Source organism: Sarcophilus harrisii, chromosome 1 (assembly GCF_902635505.1).
Source record: "Sarcophilus harrisii chromosome 1, mSarHar1.11, whole genome shotgun sequence".
Lineage (NCBI taxonomy): Eukaryota > Metazoa > Chordata > Mammalia > Dasyuromorphia > Dasyuridae > Sarcophilus > Sarcophilus harrisii.
The window spans coordinates 290,987,561-291,009,573 of record NC_045426.1 but is presented as its reverse complement, the minus strand read 5'-3'; the positions used below and the strand labels follow the sequence as shown (position 1 = coordinate 291,009,573).

Below are 22,013 nucleotides of genomic sequence, written 5' to 3'. Positions count from 1 at the left end.
AACAATACATTTAGGGGAAAAAGTTAGTGATTAGCTTTTTGAGATCATTTTCATTGTCAAAGCAGAATTTAGGCTGTAAAAGAGAAATAAGGGATAAATGAAAAAAATTTTAAAAGCTTAAATTGACAAAATATATTGCTTATTACTGTGGGAAAATAGACTTTAATGTTTCCTTTCCTTCCTTATCAACATTAGGATAGCCCACATCCATTCTTTTGTTTTGTTTTTTTCTTTTCCCACATGCATTTATAAGAGTAAACTAGAATAGGCAGAAATGGTTATATTTAGTTTCCTTACAATATACAATAAAGTGCTCTTCTAGAAAAGTACTATCCTTATTTTCCATCAATTCATCATCAATTTTTTTTTTTAAGTTTCATTTAATTCTTTTTCTTTGATCAGCCTCAGCTCTGGTTTTAGTGACAATAACTTCTTCAAGTAATACTGTCTTTCTAGTTTAATTCTTCAGTTGGCTCTGTAGAGTTCCTTTGATCTAAAGGACTTAGGTGCTTTATCAGGCCCTTAAAGAGCATTAGAAGATTTTCTTTTTCTAAAATATAACACTGACAGTGTCTAATATAATATCACATGAAGCATTTGGGTAATTGAATTATTTTACAATAGAAATTTACAGTAGAAATATTTTACAATAGAAATATTGATTAGAATGAGGTTTGATATCATCGTATCATAGATTGAGAATTCAAAGGGACCTCAACAGCCAACCCTTTCATTTTACAATTTAGGAAATTAAGATCCTAGAGATTAAATGACTCTTGCTAGAGGTTTCACACTATAAGCTTCAGACCTGTAATTTAAATTCATGTCCTTCCACTATATGGTCTTGTACCATGCTATTTCCTAACATAATTACCCAGAGTCTCAGTGTTTTGATGCCAATGGAATTCATTGAAATAAAATATTTGCTGTTCAGACATTTTTCTGACATTCTGTGACCCTATTTGGGGTTTTCTTAGCAAAGATACTGGAGTGATTTGCCATTTTCTTCTTTAGCTCATTTTGTAGATGAGAATATTGAGGCAGACCAGGAAAAGTGACTTGTCCAGGGTCACATAACTAGTAAATGTCTGGGATTAGATTTGTGGTGGGGACAATGAGTCTTCCTGACTCCTAGCTGCTTGAAAGAAAGTAGAGAATATATCACACTAATATTGATCACTCTTTGATCACTAATCAATCAAGAAGTACTTATTTATATATTTAGTATTGGGATTTTCCAAAGCAAGAAATGTGGTTCCTCTTAACAAAGTGGCTTCATTTGGGAGATAAATCATTTAATACACATGAAACAATTAGAGAGCAAATCAAACAATTAACTGTTAAATGATGTGATTGACTGCAATTTTTTCACTTCCTAAGAGAAATAAATCTGCTTTTTGGAGAACATGGCACTTCATATAGAGTGCACAGGGCTTGGAGAGGCAGAGCCAATTCAAGAAGCATTTCAGGTGATGGGTACACCTGAATATAGGGCCAAAGGTAGGAAGGAGCATGATATAGTTAAGGGTCAGTGAAGAAATGAATATGACTGAACCGGATGGTCAATATTATAGGGTTATATGTGAGAAATAAGTCCAAGGACATATTCTAGAACAGAGATGTCAAACTTCTATCCACTCCTGAGAGTGGTCAGATCAGAGTAAAATGTAATTGGAAAATCTTTAACAAATAAATAAAAATACAATACAACATAATGTTAATTTGTGTTTTTCTATGTTAATATGCAATTGCAGGAATCTGTTCCTGTTTGAATTTGACACCAGTGTTCTAGAGGGCTTGGAAAACCACACATAACAATTTACATTTGAGACAATAGGCAGCAAGGAATCACTGAAAATTTTTGACTCGGGGAGTGTAAAGATAAAAATATGTCACTTAGTTACTTTGTTCTAACACTTCACCAAAAGCATGGATTCAAGCTCCCTGAAAATCAACTGAAGAAGGGTTTTTAGTATCCTTGCAGGTGTGAAACATATTTTGAGAGTTCCAACCAAAAAGAATTTATTGTATTTGGGGGAGGTAAGTTTTGTACCCATATTCAAATGATGTGTGTTGACTTATTTCATTACCTAGATGGTGTTTACCAGTGATCCTCACAAATTGTACCTGACTATACAGTTCCAGTTACTTACTGAAGAAGACATTCAACATGGAAATAAATCCTTTATCTCTGTGAGTAAAAGCTTATTAGTGAACTTCTCTTGTTTATTTGAAAATAATATTTAAAGACATTCATACTGGATTTTAAACTTGAAGAGTATTTTTTCTACATTATTTCATGGGAGCCTCATTAAAACCCCATAAAAAAGATATTTTAAATATCATTTCCATTTTTCAGATGAGGAAACTTAGGCTTGAAAAAAGTTAAATGCTTAAAGTCAAATAGCTATCAGAAAGCAAGTTCTGAAGCTGGATCTTTGGTCCATCAACCATGTTGTTCTGAGAACTATTTATTTTTTAGTATATCACTTCTGGATTGAATGTGCCACTGGAAAAAAAAGTAGTTGCCTTTCATTTATATTGTTTTAGTTTGTTTTTTCCCCTATAACCAGAGCAGATTTATTTTCCTAATTACCTTAAGTTTCAATTAAGATCAAGATGGATTTACATTCCTGAAGCACATATTGACTCAGAATGAGCATAAGTGACTTAGGTATATCAGCTGAGTGTCAGGGTAAAAAACTACCTTGAAAAGAATATTTTTCCAGGAAAAAAAATTCATATCTAGCTTTTGCATTTGTGTACTGTAAAGTATGGGGAATAAACTTGTGTGTAGATATTCTGTAGATATCTTGTATGTGAGCTTCTCACAAGTCAATTAATGTTGATATTGTCAAATTATGAAACTTTTTCATGAAATTGGCTGCCATTCTAATCTCAGAAAACTTAATTATAACTTCAAGTTAAATTTAATCTAGCCTCTCCAGAAATAATTGCCTAGAGCAGAGTGATCTGTCTCCGTGAAGGCAATCAAGAACTTGTTCCTATGCTTTTCAATGACATTATTTAGATGAAATGTGCATTGCCTTAAAGATGTGGCTAAAGACTATTCATGTATACATACCAATCCCTTTGTAGTATATAATAATGGCAATATCTTGTATTTGTATGATGCTTTGCTATTTATTTATTTTATTTGTATTTGTGTGTGTGTGTGTATGTATCTATAACATAATATTTTCTAAGCTTTTTCCAGCAAATTCATTTTGAGAAAAAAAAATCAGATGTTAGCTCATTTGATCAATTTTTTAAAAATATATAAATTTAAAGTATGTTACCAGATTTTCAAATCACTAAATTTAAATGTCTAAGTTTTAAAATTTTGATGTTTAAGGATTTGTTTTTTTCAATTTCCTGTGTTTGCTTTTCCAAACTCTTCTGCAAAGCTTTCATTTCTTTACCCCATTTCTCTTCTCTCTTCTAAGATCTTTTTTGAACTCCTTCAAGAGAGCCTTTTTAGCTAGAGACCAATTCATGTCTTCCTTTAAGACTTCCCCTGAAGTCTTTTTTCCCCTCAAGTCCCTTTGCTGTCCTCTTCTGGGTTTATATTCTATTCTTCCCTTTCTCCATAGTCAGAGCTCTTTTTTGCTTTTTTGTTCATTTTTAAAGATCTCAATCTTCAATCCTGAAGTCCTTCCAAAATATCATATGCTGGAAAGTTATTACACTCTGCATGTTTCTGGGTTCTGTCACTCCAAAATCTGTTCAGAGGTTTGATGTAGGGTTGATTCTGAGAGAAACCAGAAAGAGCCCCTTCAAAGTCCTGTCTACTTTCTGCCATCTTGGCTTTCTCCTCCTCATTTTCATTTCTTTGCAATAAAAATATTAACAACATTTGTATATGTAAGTTGTGGTTCACCTCTTTGTCATGAAATTGTTTAATTTGTTCTGGAATTGCTGCCTGAATGAGAGAAACTTAAATGTAACTGTAGCATCCAGCTTAGTGGATAAAACTCTGGGCCTAGAATCAAGAAGGTACGAGTTCAAATCTTGTCTCAGATATGTACTAGCTATGTGATCCTGGGCAAGATACCTAACATCTGTCTATCTCAGTTTTGCCTTCTATAAAATGGAGACAACCTACTTCCCAAGGCTATTGTGAGGATAAAATGAAATATTTATGTTGAGAGCTTTGAAAGCCTTAATATGTCATATATTAACTATTATTATTATCCTTATTAATTTGAATATTCTTATGTCTGATATGTAATATTAATTGAGAAAAAAAATTTAAAGATAACTTTCACAATGTTTAAATTAGAGCTTTCATATTTTCTTTAACTATATTATTGGTCTTGGGCCAGTCATCTTTTTACACATTCTAGCAGAAGCATAACTGATTTGGGGTTAAATTCATTGAAATATCTCTTAATTTAGTTACACTTTTGGGGAGAGAACAACAATATCAGGACCAGGATTGAGGAGGCATTGTTTTTTATTGTTTTAGAAGAGGGGGCAGATGATTTGTTACATGGTACCAAAGTACATTATAATTAGGAGTGATTTGGGCAGCTAGATGGCTCAATGAATAGAGCACCAGCCCTGAAGTCAGGAGGATCTGAGTTCAAATGTGACCACAGATACTTAACACTTCCTAGCTGTGTGATCCTGAGCAAATCACTTACCCCAGATGCCTCTCAAAAGTAAATAAATAAATGAGATTTAAAATTAGGAGTGATTCTTAGCAATCTAGATCTTGTCCAATCTTTTGATCTTACAGAAAGGAAACTGCAGAACAGGAAAAATAAAATGATTTGCTCAAGGTCACATGGAGAAGTAATAGCAGAGTTAAGTCTCCTGATTCCTGAGTCTCCTGATTCCTAATTCAGTTCTCTTTCCACTATATTTTGTTATATCCCCATATTAGCTTTAAATCAAAACATATAGGAAGATGCTAAATTCTTGCTTTCCATGCTAATGGAATGAGGCTGAGCTAGCCTCAGTAGCATTCAAAGTTTAAATTCATAACTTGAGATTGGTGATCTACAGAACTAGATCTGTAGTGTGATACTTTCTCCTGAACTTATGAAATAACGATTATATTATTAAATTGCTTCAGTTGAGGGATTGAACCTGCCCACCAGGATAAGAAGTGAACGGGCTGTGGATAGTGCTTTACCCTTTTTAAGATAAAGCTTGCTTAAGAAATGGATATTGCAGATACAGTAGCAGAAATAATTATAGTGAGTTGCAGTGGTGGTTACATTGTGCTTTTACTCAGAGCTCCTTCTCTAATCAAAAAAGAGCCATCTAGTTAGGTTCTAAGAGATTAATGCAATCTAAAGCACCTGTTAAATGTTTTCTCGCTTTTCAGTCTTTTCTGTTAAATCCAACTCCTTGTCTCATTTGGAGTTTTCTTGACAAAGGTACTGGAATGGTTTACCATTTCCTTTTGAAGTTGAGGAAACTGAGGCAAATAGGATTAAGTGACTTGCCCACAGTCACATAGCTAGGTCTGACCAAATTTGAACTCAGGAAGATAAGTCTTCCAGCTAATAATTACACTAGACCGGGTTGGCACAAAAATAAAATGATAAACACTCCCAAAGCAGGGAGTATGTTATACCAGAGGCCCTGATACAGAAAGCCAGTGACCAGGTCTCTGAACCTCCAGAGTAAAAACCTCAGGACAATGCCCCCTGTTCCCCAGGAACAGAGCTCAACTTTAAAAAATGATCAAAAAACAAAAAAGAACTCTGACCATAGAGAGGTACTATGGAGACAGAGGAGATCAAAACATAAACTCAGAAGAGGATAATGTTTAAATGCCTATATTGCAAAGCCTCAAAGTATGTATGTCTCAGGCCCCAAAAGTTCTTTCAGAAGAACTAAAAGAGGATTTTTAAAATCAAGTAAGAGAGATAGAAGAAATGGGAAAAGAAATGAGAATTTTACAAGAGAATTAAGAAAACAATCAACAATTTAGAAAAGGAAGCACAAAAACTGAAGAAAACAATTCCTTAAAAATTAATTTGGCTAAATGGGGAAAAACAATCCACTGATGAAAACAACTCCTTTAAAAGTAGAATCGACCAAATGGAAAAGGAGGTTCAAAAGCTAATTGAAGAAAATAATTCCTTAAAAATTAGAATTGGACAAATAAAAGCTAGTGACTCTATGAGTCTCATGTCTATGAGACATGAAAAATCAGTCTGACAAAATTAAAAGAATGAACAAATAAAAGCAAATGTAAAATACCTCTTAGGAAAAATAACTGACCTAGAAAATAGATCCAGTAAAGATAATTTTAAAATTATTGAACTACCCAAAAGCCATGATCAAAAAAAAAAGAAAGAAATTATCAAGGAAAACTGCCCTGATATTCTAGAACCAGTGAGTAAAATAATCATTGAAAAAAATCTACTATTCTCTTGCTGAAAGAAATCTCAAAATAAAAACTCCAAAGAATATTGTGGCTAAATTCAAGAATTATCAGGTCAAGAAGAAAAAACTGCAAGCTGTCAGAAAGAAACAGTTTAAATATCAGAGTCACAAACAGGATTGGTCAGGACTTAACAACTTACATTAAAGGATTGAAGGGTCTGGAATATGATATTCCAGAAGGCAAAGGAGCTTGAATTGCAACCAAGAATAAACTACCTAGAAAATTTGAGCATAATCTTTCAGAGAAAAAGATGGAGATTCAATGAAATTGGGGACTTTAAAATTTCTCTGATGAAAAGACTAGAACTGAAGAGAAAATTTGTTCTTCAAATACAAAATTCAAGAGAAGCATAAAAAGATAAACAGGAAAGAAAAATAAACACACCATGTTATTCTTTAAAGTTAAATAGGAAGATAATGTTGTATTTCTTTTAGGACAGTTAGAGAATATACTTTGAATAGAAGGTGTAGATATAATTTGACTTTGATGTGATGATAAAAAATTTAATTTGGGTGTGAAAAAGAGGATTGTATTGGGAGAAGAGGAAAAGGGGAAGCAGAATGGGCTAAGTTTTACATACAACACACACACACACACACACACACACACACGAGATCTATTACAGTAAAGGGAAAGAAAAAAGGGCTTGAACATTTCTTGAAATTTACTCTCAATTGGGTAGATTTATCTTATCCTATAGGGAAAAAAGAGAGGAAAATAAGAGGAGGAGGGAGGGAGTACTGATAGAAGGGAGGACAGATTTGGGGAGATGGTGATCAGAAGCAAAACACTGTTGAAAAAGGACAGGGTGAAGGGAGAAAGAAAAGTATAAGTGGGGGAAAATGTGGATGGGAATGTCAATGGGATGAAGTCACCTATAAAATGAAGTCAGCAGAATCTTACAATATGTTCTTTGTGCATTTGAAGCAGTGACACACCGAGTAAAAGAAAAAAATCTGAGACAGAATATGTTAAAAACAAAAAAAGTAAAAAAATGGTGGAGGGGATCTCAGCCAAAGCAAAAGCAAAAATAGATTTAAGAGATAAGGAAGGAATAATAGGTGCTCTAAACAATGCTGTAATATCAATAGTAAACATATGTATTAAGTGGTGTGGAATTGAAATTCTTAGAGCAGAAGTTAAATAAATTACAGGAAGAAATAGATAGTAAAACTATACTAATGGGGCTCAATCTCCTCCTCTCAGAGCTAGATAAATCTAACCATCTACAAAGCTAGAAAGAAATTAAAGAGGTAAATTGAATTTTTAGCAAAGTTGGAGAAAACTGAAGAGGGATAGAAAGGAATGTACTTTTTCTCAGTGGTAAGTGGCAGCTGCACAAAAAGTGACAGTCTGTCCATTAGAGCATTAAAAACCTCACCATGAAATACAGAAAGGCAGAAATATTAAATACTTTTCACATCCTGATGTAATAAAAATTACAAAGTAATAAAAGGCCCAGAGGATTATAGATTAAAAATTAATTGAAACTAAAAATAATCCTAAGGAATGAGTGGATCAAATAATAAATCATAAAAAGAATCAATAATTTCATGTAAGAGAATGACAACAATGAGACAACATACCAAAACTTACGGGATGCAATCAAGATAGTGTTTAAGGGAAATTTTATATCTCTTAGTGCTTACATGAACAAAATAGAGAAAGAGATCAATCAGTTGGTCATGCAACTAAAAAAAGAGAGAGAAATAGGAGAGAGGGAGAAACCAAAATTTTGTTTAAAAAAAAAAAAAAAAAGAATGTTGAGAGGCAGCTAGGCGCAGTGAGCACCAGCCCTGAAGTCAGGAAGATCTGAGTTCAAATCTGGTCTCAGACACTTAACACTTCCTAGCTGTGTGATCCTGGGCAAGTCTCAGACACTTAACACTTCCTAGCTGTGTGACCCTGAGCAAGTCACTTAATCCCAATTGCTTCAGGGAAAAAAAATGTTGAAAACTATCTTTACATGTAATTGGAAAAAAAAAAAATACTATTTTCCAAAGCAAATAGACTAAAAATTTTGATCAACTCTGATCAAAATATAATGAACAACAATGATTCCAGAGGACTGATGATGAAGCTTGCTACCCTTTTCCTAAAAGAGAATGATTTCAAAATACAGAATAAGACATGGTCATTGTGGGAATTTGTTTTTGCATGGCTGGGAATATTTTTTTTTTAAATTTTTTAACCCTTTAAATTGAGTGTGTATAGAAAGGAAAGAAAATAAATGTTAATTGAAAAATACAATTTAAAAAATTTATCTTAAAAACAAGAAGGGAATGGGAGAAGAGGGTAAGGAATAGTTGAGAAACCACAAAAATGGCATTAATAATAGGTAATGTATTTGTACTATTAGGTCAATGGCACCAACTATCCACTCACAAGTATGGGTTTGCATCTCCTCGTTGTGGATGCCTGTAGTGTTCCTTCCCGAGTATCTGAAAACAAATTATTCTCTTTTACTGAAGCTGAACATTTGAAAGAGTACTTAAAAACATCAATTCCTATGAGGTATGTGAACTTTTCTTTAATAATTATAATAATGTACCTTAGGTTTATAAAATGCTTTCCACACAGCAAGTATTATTATCTTATTTTACTGATGAGGAAACTGAGGTTTAGCAACAGTGACTTGCCCACAGTCAAACAGCTAACAGCTATCAGAACTAGGATTCAAATTTAACTTTTTTAGGTCTTCAAATTCACCATTCTATCTACTGTTCAAGGATATCTGCCTGTATTTCCATAGAATAAAAAGTAAACTATTTTAAGGTCTCAAAGTACTTTGATAAGATTAACTCTCTGAGGTTTTGTCTCCCTACTCTGACATTTTAACAGTTTATGCTTTTTCACGCTATTTCTCCCTCTCCTTCGTTCATCACCAATTTTTATATCTAGAGTAGTTTCTTTGATTATTTTTCTTTGAAGAGTGGTCCTGAGTTGTTTTCAATTCAGCAGACCTACAGAGGAACAAATGAGGCAGTGTTGACACTTTGCCAACCATAAAGCATGACAAAGCCTAGTTTATCATCATCTTTATTATTCTACTCTCCATGGACTTTATCAAAGGAGACTGAGGGCTTGAATTCTGGACATTTCTCTATTGTTATAAAATCTCTTAGGAGAAGGAAAGACACACGGAGAACTTATTGTTAACACTTTCTGTTATAGAGATTTGGTTATATGGGGATGCAATCTGCACAAGTTATTAACATACTAGAAGGACCTAAAAGATCCTGACGAAATGATTACTTTCAAAGGTATAGACCTTGAGTATGGAGAACGGCTATAATCTGGTCAGGCAGAATTGAGCACAGTTTTGAAAATGAAAACCTTACGTCTTTTTGATTGTGTCATAATCTAACCATCATTTTGAATAAAATGAACAAGTCAGACTTTTGTTTTATTTTAATTATCCTTACATAGATTTTTGTCTTTGGGGAATGGTCTAAATCTTTTTAGGGGGGAGGTACTCTCAGGAATGCTCTCAAAGTCCTCTTTAGTTCAATAACTGTGATAAAGATTATCATATTAACTATTGCTGAAGGACATTACACATGCCTTTGTTGAGAAAAGCTCCCCAAATGCACATTTTATTTTGCAAGCCTTTTTCATTTCATTATATCTTGCCATTGTTTTATGTAGACATGAGAAATAGATATTCACAATATTCTGGTTTTCGTTATTCAACAGATTATTTGATCTTTCTTGTTCTCTCTCCCTTTCCCTATTATCATCTTTCTTTCTCCCTCTATCTCTCTCCATTCCCCTAACCCCCAGGATAAATGTCTTTTCTACTTTATTCTTTTCCTGTTTTAGATTGCACTTATGGAAGAATCCTTTCCTGGGCCTTATTCATTAAAGTTTTGACTATTTAATTATAAAACACCAAAGACTTCAGCCTGTAATATGAATTTTGTCACATATATTCAAGATAGTCCTTTAAACTCACAAATCATTCTTCAAACTTAGAAGACTTAACTGAGTAAATGAATACTCTCCTGTGGCTATTAGAATTAGCTTCTAGAGTTCTTAACATGTGCCATGGACCCCTTTCACAGTATGCTGAAGTCATTGGACTCATGATTAGAGTAATGCTTTTTTTTTTTTTTTCCAGAAAAATACATAATTGAAGATAATTCTGAATTTTACTTAGAGGTTAATGAAAATTATGAAATATATAAATATACATTTACATTCCCATTTAAATTCACAGAATGCCTAAAACTTATCCACAGATAGCTTGGGAATTCATGGACTACAGGTTAGGTCCTCTTTTTAGAGTGACCAAGTTCCCTTGCAAATGTTTGGTAGACATTTCAAGGGACTGGGCTGGTCAGCTCTCATCTGTTCAGAGGTAGTCAAAGCTTCAGGATATTTTGGGATTTAGTACTTTTGAGGCATCCTGCTGCTGAGATTCTTTGGCTTGTGGAAGGGAGTCCTGGCATACATTGAATCTATGTCTTCTATTAAAAAAGTTAAACCCTGGGTCCTTCAGTAGCTTAGTTTACCTAAAATATCTATGGCTTATCCAAGTTTAGATTTTGTTTTTGCTGGGGATGGTTTATGAGAAGGGAAGGGATGAGGCAGGAGAATATGAGGGTCATGGAAGGGAATTTTGTATGTATATAATAGATACATTTCACTTAATGAAAATAAAATTTTAAAATATAGGTCAATTGTTCTGATGAGCACAAGAGGAGAAATTAAAAATCTGAATATTTCTGAAGCATTAATGACTCTGGGATTAGCCAAAGCAGCTCATCTTCAAAACAAAGGTTGGTATTTGCATTTTTGTAGATAATCCTTAAATGCTGATGCTCTGGAGTTTTTATATGTTCACTGGGTACTTTAACTTGTGAATGAATGAAAGAAAGAAAAATTAAAAGGTACACTCTCTCTTTTTCTGCCCTTTTTATCATTAACTTCCCTATGAAAAGGATCTTTTTTATTTAATTTTTTTCCCCCAATAACCTGTTAAAAACAATTTTCAACATCCATTTTTAAAAATTGATTCCAAATTCTCTCACTGTTCTCATCCCTTCTATTAAGAAGGCAAATGATTTTATATGATTTATACATTATAGTCATGGAAGACATTTCTATATTTGTCATGTTGTAAAAGAAAACATAGACCAAGATAAAAACCCAAGAAAAATAAAGGAAGTTTAGAAAGTGTATTTGAATCTATATTCAGACTTCATCAGTTCTTTTTCTTGGAATGGATAGTATTTTCCATCATAAGTCCTTCAGAGCTGTCTTGGATAATTGAAATGCTGAAAATACCTAAGTCATTCACAATTAATCCTCTTATAGTATTGTTGTTCCTGTCCCCACAATTTTATTTTGGTTCATCTCTTTTCATTTTGTATCAGTTAATGTAAGTATTTCTAAGTTTTTCTGAGAGCATCTAAATCATTTCTTGTAGCACAATTAATATTCCATCACTGTCATATACTACAACTTGTTCATTCAAATTCCAATTCTTTGCAACTAGAAAAGTGTTGCTATAAATATTTTGATGTATAAATCCTTTTTTTTCCTTTCTCTTTCTCTCTTCCTTTCTTTTTATTTAAATCTCTAGTACCCAATAGAAATATTGTTAGATCCTGCATAGTTTTATATCCCTCTGGGCATAGTTCCAAGTTACTCTACAAATGGTTGAATCAGTTCATAACTCTACCAACAATGCATTAGTGTTTCAATTTTCACATATCTTCTCCAACATTTGTCATTTTCTTTTTCTATTTTATTTACCATTCTAATAGTTGTGAGGTAGTAATTTGCATTCCAAGAAATAGTGATGTAGAGCATTTATCAGTTGGGAAATGCTCTTTTTTTTCTTTTTAAATAAAATTGACTCATTTCTCTATATTTCAGAGATGAGGCCTTTTTACAGAGAAACATGCTTCAAAATTTTTTTTCACAGTTATTACTATTTTCCTCCATTCTGTTTCCCCCCTCCATTTTTTCTACTCTATACTGTCCCTCCTCAAAAGTGTTTTTCTTTTGACTGTTGTCTCCCACAATCTGTCTTCTCTTCTATAAGCACCCCCTCTATCTCCTACTATTACAAAAATGTGGAATGCTTCACAAACTTAATTGTTATCCTCATACGGGGGCTATGCTAATCTTTCCTGTATTGTTCCGATTTAAGTAAATGTGCTGCTAAAGCAAACACATGAAAAGGATTTTAATGAGATATCATACTTTCCAAAAGCATTTATTATATGCTCACTATATGCTGTATGCTGTGTATACAATAATATAATACAAAATATACAAAATACAATACAGGGTTGATAGATAAAAGCAAGTAAAAAACTTCCTGTAAGAAAAAACATATAGAAGAATAATAGCTGAAGAGTAGTGTTTTAAAGAGGGCTTTCAGAAGGAATGAGGAAGTGGTCTCCAAATGAATGCTATTATGCTGGACTGCAAATTTAAAAATGAAAGGACTTTTTAAAAGAAATGTATGGGTTTGTATTTTGTTACTTGGTACAAGATGTGGGTTGTAGGAGTCAGTTTGCTGACATAAAGGAATGTGATTTTTATGACTATCTCTGGCTTGACCTTCCTCTGGTCTTACATGGAACTTTGTAGCTAATAACTGTGCTCTTATGTTGCAGGGAGCATGGTATTTCTGGGATTCAGAGGAAACTTTAAACCAGCATGGACTAAGCTGTTTACCAGTCCTGCTGGACAGGGCTTAGGACTGCTTGAAAAATACATACCTTTACAGCTGGAAGAGTATGGCTGTGACAAAGTCTACAGTATCCGAAGAAGAGATTTTGAACTTTTAAAGAGAGCTTCAAGAGCACATTAGAGACTAAAATGTTAACTTGTGCTAGGGGAAAATGTGAACTAACTTATTTAATTTATGACATTTTAAATGACACTGTTAATACCTAAGGAAATCATTTTGTTGTTTGTGACAGGAAGAAGCCTGAATTTGCAGCTTCATTGCCAGTCTGTGCACCTTTTCATTGTACACAATGTTAAAAGAATTTATTCCTATTTGTAAAGCCAGTTTATTCAGAGTGTCTCTTCTGTTCCCTTAATGCTTTCCCTCAACCTCCCCCCTCAATTCTAGTTTGTATTTACTATAAACAGTTTTCTATTTTTTGTATTGTATTGTATTGTATTGTGGAGAAACCTGGGGTGTCCACAAGAATGTGCCTGAGAGTATTTGGAGACAAATCTTGTTGTACCTTGGATTACTTGAAGTCTGACATTCAGTTATGTGTCTTGCAGCTGTTTGATTCTTATCAGGTGGCATGTGGATATGATTCTTTTATGCCTGCCCCCAGGCAGACTTTGAGGATTTTACATGTTATCAATTGACTTTATTTTTGCTGTTAGTTTCTAAGTGGCAGCTCAGGCATGGCTCCTGTCCTTGTCTGGACATGGTCATTTTGTTCACTTTTACACTGAGTTTGTGGGATGTGTGTGTGTGTGTGTGTGTGTGTGTGTATGTTCAGTTTTCAAACAGTGAAATGAATTGGGAAGAGAGGGCTATTTTTAAGGTATAAATTTTTTAACCTATGACCCTCAGGAGATTTTTTAAAAATTCTAGTATTAAAGTTTGAAGTTGATTGGGATCATGCAGCTTTAATCCTTAGCCTGCTCTAGCTATGTTTGTGTCTTACATGCAGTGCTAAGCTGGATATTTACATTTGTTACTCATATTTAATAATGAGGCTCTTTTCCTTTAAGCCTTTCTGCTCAGAAATCTGCCTGAACATCCTAGGAATCTAGCTACCTCCTGACATAGTTATTCCCAAGACTAAAGGAATGAACTTCTGGATCTATTCTGAAGCCCCAGATAACATGGCAGAAATATAGAAATGGACTTTTTTAAAGTCTAGGGAGAGTAGATTATCCTGATTTATCACAGTTTTGAAAGTAAGTTGAACAAAGTGGCGATTGTACCCTCTTTCACTTTCCAGTTATATGCATGGCATTCCAGTGGATACTAAGGAGTGTTCCATGCAGCAAGGGGAGTGGCTAGACCCTTTAGACAACAGATCATAGGAAACTTGATTTAGAACTGGAAGGAACTTTAGAGATCATTTAATCCAAACCTTTCCTTTAATGAATAAGGAAAGTGAGGGACGGGGTGACTTGCTGATGGTCATAGAGATTATAAGTGTAAGAGCCAGGATTCAAACCTACATCCTTTGCCTACAATCTAGTATTCTTTCCACTGTGTTATACTGTTTAATTCAGTAGGAAAAAAAAATCAATAGGTGGGTAACTGGGTCCCTTGTCACTCAGTTAATCAAATTTTATAAATAAAATCAGCGAGGGTAGGGGTGGGTTGGGAGAGCTGGGGAGATGGGATTTAGGGGAAAGGGTTGAGCATTAACATATACAATTTCACTTTCTTTACTCATATGCAGAAATGGGCATGACAGTGCTTGTGAATAAAGGGGAAATTGATGAGCAGCTCTGACTCTTTTTATTATTTTACAAAGTGTGCTACCTCAAAGTGCTACCAATAAAACTTTTCTAATTATAAAGACACGTGCCCGATTTTGTTTACTAATGAAGTTTACCTTTGATAATAACTATATGGATGAATTTTGTCAAGTTGTTTCCCTCTCTGGAACTGTTTTCTCCTATGTAAAATGAGGAAGTTGGACCGGGTCAGAAATTTTTAATCTCTTTGTGGCATAGACTCCTTTGGCAAATTAATGAAACTGATGAAGTTTTTTCTAAACAATGTTTTGTTTTTTAAATCTACAATGGAAGAAAATTATAAATTTCAGTTAGACTTTAGTGCAAATAAAAATGTAATTTCCCCCCATCAAAGTTAATAGAGCTCCTCAAAATGTATTCATAGACTTCTTGGCGATTCATGGACCCCAAACCCCAGGATCCCCTTAGATAAGATGATTGTTAAGGTTCTGGCCAGATTTGAAAGTACTGATTTTTTCCATTTTTTCAGCAATGATATAATTAATTTGGTAAAAACTCTACTGAACATTTTATTTATATAGTAAGTACTTTGCCATATGAAGTCAATGACTATATATTAAATGCCTGCCATATGCCATGTGCCAGGCACTGTGCAAAAAACTAAAGATATAAAGAAAAGCAAAAACAATCTCTGCTATCAGGGAGCCTGTTGAAAAGAATGAGAATAGATGCAAATAACTAGATACAAAAGATTTTATATATATATATATATATATATATATATATATATTTATATATATATACCCAGAGGTCTGAGAACTTTAAAATAAATTGATAATTGTATTTTAATATACTTGACTTCCTTTGTAATCTGTGTATTTTATTATATACGTTTAATAACATAATTCTGAGAAGGGGTTTTACTAGACTACAAAAGAAAGATTAAGTTCTCCTGTATGAGAGTGATTGCGACTGCAATGGTACATGTCCACTTTCTACCTTTTTTTTTTTTTAATAGTATTTTAAAGGGCAGCTAGATGTTGTAGTAGATAGAGCACTAACCTTGAAGTCAGGAGGACCTGAATTCACATCTGGTTTCAGATACTCAACACTTCCTAGCTGTGTGACCCTGGGCAAGTCACTTAAGCTAATTGCCTCAGGGGAAAAAAATAGTATTTTATTTTCCCCCTAATTACATGTCAAGAAAATCCTTAGCATTCATTTTTACAAGATTTTCAGTTCCATATTTTTCTCCTCTCCCCTCTCCTGAAGATGTTAGGCAGTTTGATACAGTTTATATATTGTGCTATCATGTAAAGCATTTTCATATTAGTCACAGTCGTGAAAGAAGAAACATATTGAAAGGGAAAAAAACCCATGAAAAAATAAAGTACATAAAAAATTATGCTTTGATCTGCATTCTGAGTCCACCAGTTCTTTATCTGGTTACAGGTAGGATTTGTAAGTCCTTTGTACTTGTTTTGGATATTGTATTGCTGAGAAGAGCTGAATCAATCATAGTTATTATCATACAGTATTATTAATACTTTGCACAATATATTCCTGGTTCTGTTCGTTTCACTTTGTATCAGTTCATACAAGTCTTTCCAGGTTTTTCTGAAATCTTCCTGTTGATCATTTCTTATTTCACAACAGTATTACATTCATAAACCACAGTTTGTTCAGCCATTCCTCAATTAATGGGCAACTCTTCAATTTCTAATATTTTACCAATACAAAAAGGGCTACTATGAATTTTTTTTTTGAACATGTAAGTCCTTTTCCCTTTCTTATGACCTCTTTGGAATGCAGACCTAGTAGTTATATTGTTGGGTCAAAGGATACACATAGTTTGATTGACCTTTGAGTAGAGTTCAAAACTGTTCTCCAGAATGTTTGAATCAGTTTACAATTCTACCAACAGTGCATTAATATCTCAATTTTCCCACATCCTTTCCAACATTTATTCTTTTTTTCTCTTTTTTTCTTGTTGTCATATTGGCCAATCTGACAGGTGTGAGGTGATATACCCTCAGAGTTGTTTTAATTTGCATTATTCTGATCAAAAGGGATTTAGAGCACTTCTTCATATGTTTATAGATACCTTTGATTTCATCTGAAAATTGTTCATATCTTTTGACCATTTATGAACTGGAGAATTGCTTGTATTCTAAGTTTGAGTCAGTGTCCTATATATTTGAGAAATGTGCCTTTATCAGAGACATTTGCTAGAAAGATTGTTTCCCAACTTTCTCCAGTTTTTGTAAATGGGAAGGATGAACATATGTTTTAACCTTAATCATAAAGATTGGAGAAGACTTTATGCATCTAGCAAATAAATCACCAAGTCTTCTGATAACAAGTCTAATGTCTTTTTATTATGATTTTGTAAAAGCTGTCCTTTAAAGGATATATATAAATATATATTCATGACTTTAAGCAAATTTTCCCTAGCCTAGAATTTTACAGGACTAAAGGCTCATAGGACCATATATTTCAAGTTTAAAGGAACCTTAAATGTCATTTCTTAGATCCCTTCTCTGACATTCTGTGAAATTCCACCTTCTACATAAAGTCTTCTCCAATTTTTCAAATCTAATATAATATTTTATTTTTTAACTTTTCTAAGGTATTATTGCATGTAATGGCTTAAATATCCTCTCAAAGGATTCTGGGGTTTCATAGTGCCAATCAAATCCTGAAAGGATCACTGTTTCTTAAACTCTGGGGAACTGTCTTTTATATATTCATGATAACAGATGCTAGGTTCCCCAAGTGTGAATATTAGGATTCCTTATAGCTATGCAGTTCGTTCTCTCTCTCTCTCTCTCTCTCTCTCTCTCTCTCTCTCTCTCTCCCTACTCACCCATCTATCTGTCTCAGCAGTGGATATATCGCCTTTATTTTCCCTCTACAGAAATTGCAGAAGACATGAAGGCAACTTTGAGCAGAAATGGAATCACAAAACATTCAAATAGTCCATTAGATTTTCCCTGAAGGTAAACACAAGTCTGGTACTGCTAAGTAGTCTCATGGTGAACAACTCATGTCAATAATGGAAGGGACTGAGAAGTTCAAGATCTACTGTCCTCCTAAGCTCCAATCTTTATTGTTGGAATCTTTACAAATTGTTAAGTCATTAGAGTTGATAGAGACAATAATTATCTAATTTAGCATGGTTCAGTATGATTAATCTGATCCTACAAGGAGATGTTATGGGCCAGAAGAAACAAGGTACTAAGTACAACTAATAGAAACAATGCTTGTGTTCACACCTTTAGAGAGCTCATATAAACAAGAGGTATTTAAGTACTCATTCACACGTTTGGGAGATTTCAAGGTTTAGTATGAGATAACCAAATTCACACCTCCCTTAATCCCTGCCTCCAGAAGGAGGAGTTAACTTTTGGGAGATCATATATAAAGAGGCTCTTAGCTTCAGGAGTTACTTTGGAACATTCCCAGGTGTCAGTCAGAGAGGAGCACTCTGGGACAGACACAGAGCACTCTGGGAGATTGAGAGATTGAGGTAAGACAGATTCACCTTGGTGCTGGCTGGAGGCTGAAGAAAGCAGAGGCAAAGGACAAAGCTGCAAGAGCTCTTAGAACCAAGGAAAGAGAGAAGCCTCTAAGAAAACTAACTGGGCTATATTGGAGACAATAAAAAATCAGAACTTTTAGCCACCTGGCTGCATTTGGGTGATTATGTACTTTTAACTGAAACTAAGGTTGCCTCCAGAACACCTCCCCAAGAAACCCGCTCCCAGAAAGAACCATCTTATTATTATATTATTTATCACTTTGGAATGGTTCATGATTTCAGTCATCTAGTAATAACCTAATAATAATTATTAGGAATAATAATTCCCAAGACTGGGAAAGTTCATTCTTAGGATCTCTTTTTCTCAAGCCAAGTAGAACCACATACCTATCTCTTTCACGTGCTTTTAGATGAACTTTACCAATGTGTTGACTCCTTGGACAGGAAAGGGCTATCTTCAGGAATTCTTGTCTCTGATATATTCTCAAAAAAAAAAAAAAAAAAAAAAAAAAGGAGGAGGAGGAAAAAGAACATGAGAAAGCATCAATAACCTGAGGTGAAGAAATGCATGGTATCTAGGTAAGCACATAAACAGCTATCTTTATCCATTCCTGGGAGTGAATAGAAAAATTTTTTCTCTCCCCACCTATTGTTGTGTTTTAATTTAGCCCTCACCCAGGAGAGAGGTAAAAGGAGAAGGAAAGAAAGTAAAATTGAAAGCCCCAGGGAGAGCAGGTTCCGGGTGTTCTCCACATGACCTCCTTGTACAGCTCCTTCTGAGAGGGGTCCAAGAGCCCCCACTCCTCCCATGTGAAGTCCACAGCCACATCTTTGAACATTATCACCTCCTGAGGAGGTCCGAGGCTCCCAGAGTCCATTCCCTCTGGCTCCAGGCTCCTGTTGCTTCCTTCAATTTAGTAGATTGACTTCAGCTTCTGTAGTTCCTGATCTAAGATTCCTGGAGTCAGCTTCTGATTCCTCCATTTTCCGGATTTCTTTTTCACAACAAACACTGGGGAATTCCAAGGACTTAGAGAAGGTTTTAAGTGTCCTTGGTCAAGCTGCTCCTGTATTATATCTAATAAGGCCTGAATTTTATCATTACTTAAGGGCCACTGTTCTATCCACACTGGTGTATCAGTTTTCCATTGGATAGGAACAGGTGAAAGTTTGGAGGCCTTCAACACAGCCTGCTTAAAAACCCAGTACTCATTTTAACCCCTAATTCTGTAAGCGTCTCTTCCCCACAGATTGTGGGGATTTTCTACTATATAAGGGTAAAAACTCCTGTTTGCCTTCAAAGTCCATCTCATAGGGCAGCACTAACTTCCAGCTGCTATTGATCCTCCTACACCAGACATGTAGGTGTTGCTTTAATCTTGGCCAGTGACTGGGCCAATTGGCACCTCTAATGACCGTCTATCTGCACCAGTGTTTACCAGTCCTTCCAATGGAAGGCCATTTATATAGATCGTGAGCATGGGTCGGTCAGTTTTCAACTCTGTCCAATATATTGCTGGATTTTGTGATCCTGAAATGGAATCTGGGTGACTATCAAAGCTGCTTATTAAGGTTCTGTAGGTAAACCTGATGCTACTATTTCTCCTGGGTGATAAGTCACAATTGTCTGCCTGTATTGGTGACTGGGATATTATCACATTCCCCAGTTTCCCACATCAGTGTGTGGATGGACACTGTTTTGTATGTACTCTCAGGAGGTGAAATGGTCAAGCCTACTGTGCCTGGAGCTGTACAAGGAGGTCATGGTGGAGAACGCCCGAAACCTGCTCTCCCTGGGGCTTCCAGTTCTCAGTGAAGAAGGATCGGAGGTGGAAGAGAATCGGCGATAGCAATGTGTGCAGCCAAGCCAAGAAGCTAGCTAGATCCGCAGCCACACGACCAGCAGCCAGGAGTATGGAATCCAGGCCCAATCTATCCCAGCTTCTCTTCCTGTTCCTCTCTCTGCCTCCACCCACCAAAATCATCATTTCCTGTACAACACATCAGGACTTGCACAGAGAGTGGGCGGGGGCCATTCTTTATCCAATCATGTATATTAATAGAGTATAGTCCAATTAGTATTTAGCCTCATATACTTGGGCCCTCAGTGCATCAACTCAATCCTCAGCCCATTACATAAAATGAGAAGGGCAAGAAAAGACAAGAAGGAGGAAGAAAGAGGGGAAGGAAGCTGTAGAAGGAGAAGGGAGAGAAAAGCATGATCACCTTTATTTAACAGGGGAGGAGCAGTAATTTTTTTTTTTTTTAATAGCCTTTTATTTACAGGATATATACATGGGTAACTTTACAGGATTAACAATTGCCAAACCTCTTGTTCCAATTTTTCACCTCTTAGCCCCCACCCCTCCCTAGATGGCAGGATGACAGTAGATGTTAAATATTTAAAATATAACTTAGATACATAATAAGTATACATGAAAAACATTATTTTTTACAAAAAATCAGACTCTGAATTATTGTACAATTAGCTTGTGAAGGAAATCAAAAATCGGTAGGCATAAATATAGGGATTAGGGAATTCAATGTTGGTTTTTAGTCATCTCCAGAGTTCTTTTCTGGGCATAGCTAGTTCAGTTCATTACTGCTCCATTAGAAATGATTTGGTTGATCTCGTTGCTGAGGAGGGCCTGATCCATCAGAACTGGTCATCATATAGTATTGTTGTTGAAGTATATAATGATCTCCTGGTCCTACTCATTTCACTCAGCATCAGTTCATGTAAGTCTCTCCAGGCCCTTCTGAAATTATCCTGTTGGTCATTTCTTACAGAACAGTAATATTCCATAATTTCATATACCAAATTTATTCAACCATTCTTCAACTGATGGACATCCATTTCAGTTTCCAATTTTAGCCACTACAAAAGGGCTGCCTACAACATTCTATACAGGTCCCTTTCCCTTCTTTATAATCTCTTTGGGATATAATCCCATAGTAACACTGCTGGATCCAAGGTATCACAGTTTTAACTTTTTGAGATAGTTCAAACTTCTCTCCAGAATGGTTGGATTGTTCACAACTCCACCAACAATGCATCAATGTCCCAGTTTTCCCATCCCCTCCAACAATCATCATTATTTTTTCCTGTCATCTTAGCCAATCTGAACAGGTGTGAGTGGTATCTTAGAGTTGTAATAATTTGCATTTCTCTGATTAATAATTGACTTGGAGCATCTTTTCATATGACTAGAAATAGTTTCAATTTCTTCATCTGAGAATTGTCTGTTCTATCCTTTGACCATTTTCAATTGGAGAATGGCTTGATTTTTATAAATTAAGTTAATTCTCTATATATTTTGGAAATGAGGCCTTTATCAGAACCTTTGACTGTAAAAATATTTTCCCAGTTTATTGCTTCCCTTCTAATCTTGTCTGCATTAGTTTTGTTTGTGCAAAAACTTTTCAGTTTGGTATAATCGAAATTTTGTATTTTGTGATCAGTAATGATCTCTAGTTCTGAGGAGCAGTAATTTCAATAAAAGACTTTCAGTTGCCAGTTATCTCAGAAGCAATCTAATCAATGGCAACCAATCTGAGGAGTTTCTTGTGTTCTCACTGCAAGGTGCCATTGAGCATGATTACCTCTGCTGGAGGTGCCCTTCAGATACCTTCAGAATCTAT

The 22,013-nt window shown here is 34.8% G+C and overlaps 1 protein-coding gene and 1 non-coding gene across 2 annotated transcripts in view; one reads left to right on the top strand and one right to left on the bottom strand.

The window, feature by feature from the left end:
* Positions 1-14,857, top strand: part of CEMIP2 (cell migration inducing hyaluronidase 2) — a 112,097-nt gene extending 97,240 nt beyond the window's left edge. Inside the window, exons 21-24 of the mRNA XM_003761640.4 lie at positions 2,095-2,193; positions 8,766-8,920; positions 11,084-11,187; positions 13,039-14,857. Coding sequence (XP_003761688.1) covers positions 2,095-2,193; positions 8,766-8,920; positions 11,084-11,187; positions 13,039-13,235 — 555 coding nt within the window. The 3' untranslated portion in view covers positions 13,236-14,857. The remainder of the gene's footprint in view (positions 1-2,094; positions 2,194-8,765; positions 8,921-11,083; positions 11,188-13,038) is intronic.
* Positions 12,484-12,590, bottom strand: LOC111719347. The gene has a single exon (XR_002769523.1). It is a non-coding gene; the product is annotated as a U6 spliceosomal RNA (small nuclear RNA).
* Positions 14,858-22,013: the final 7,156 nt, after the last annotated feature.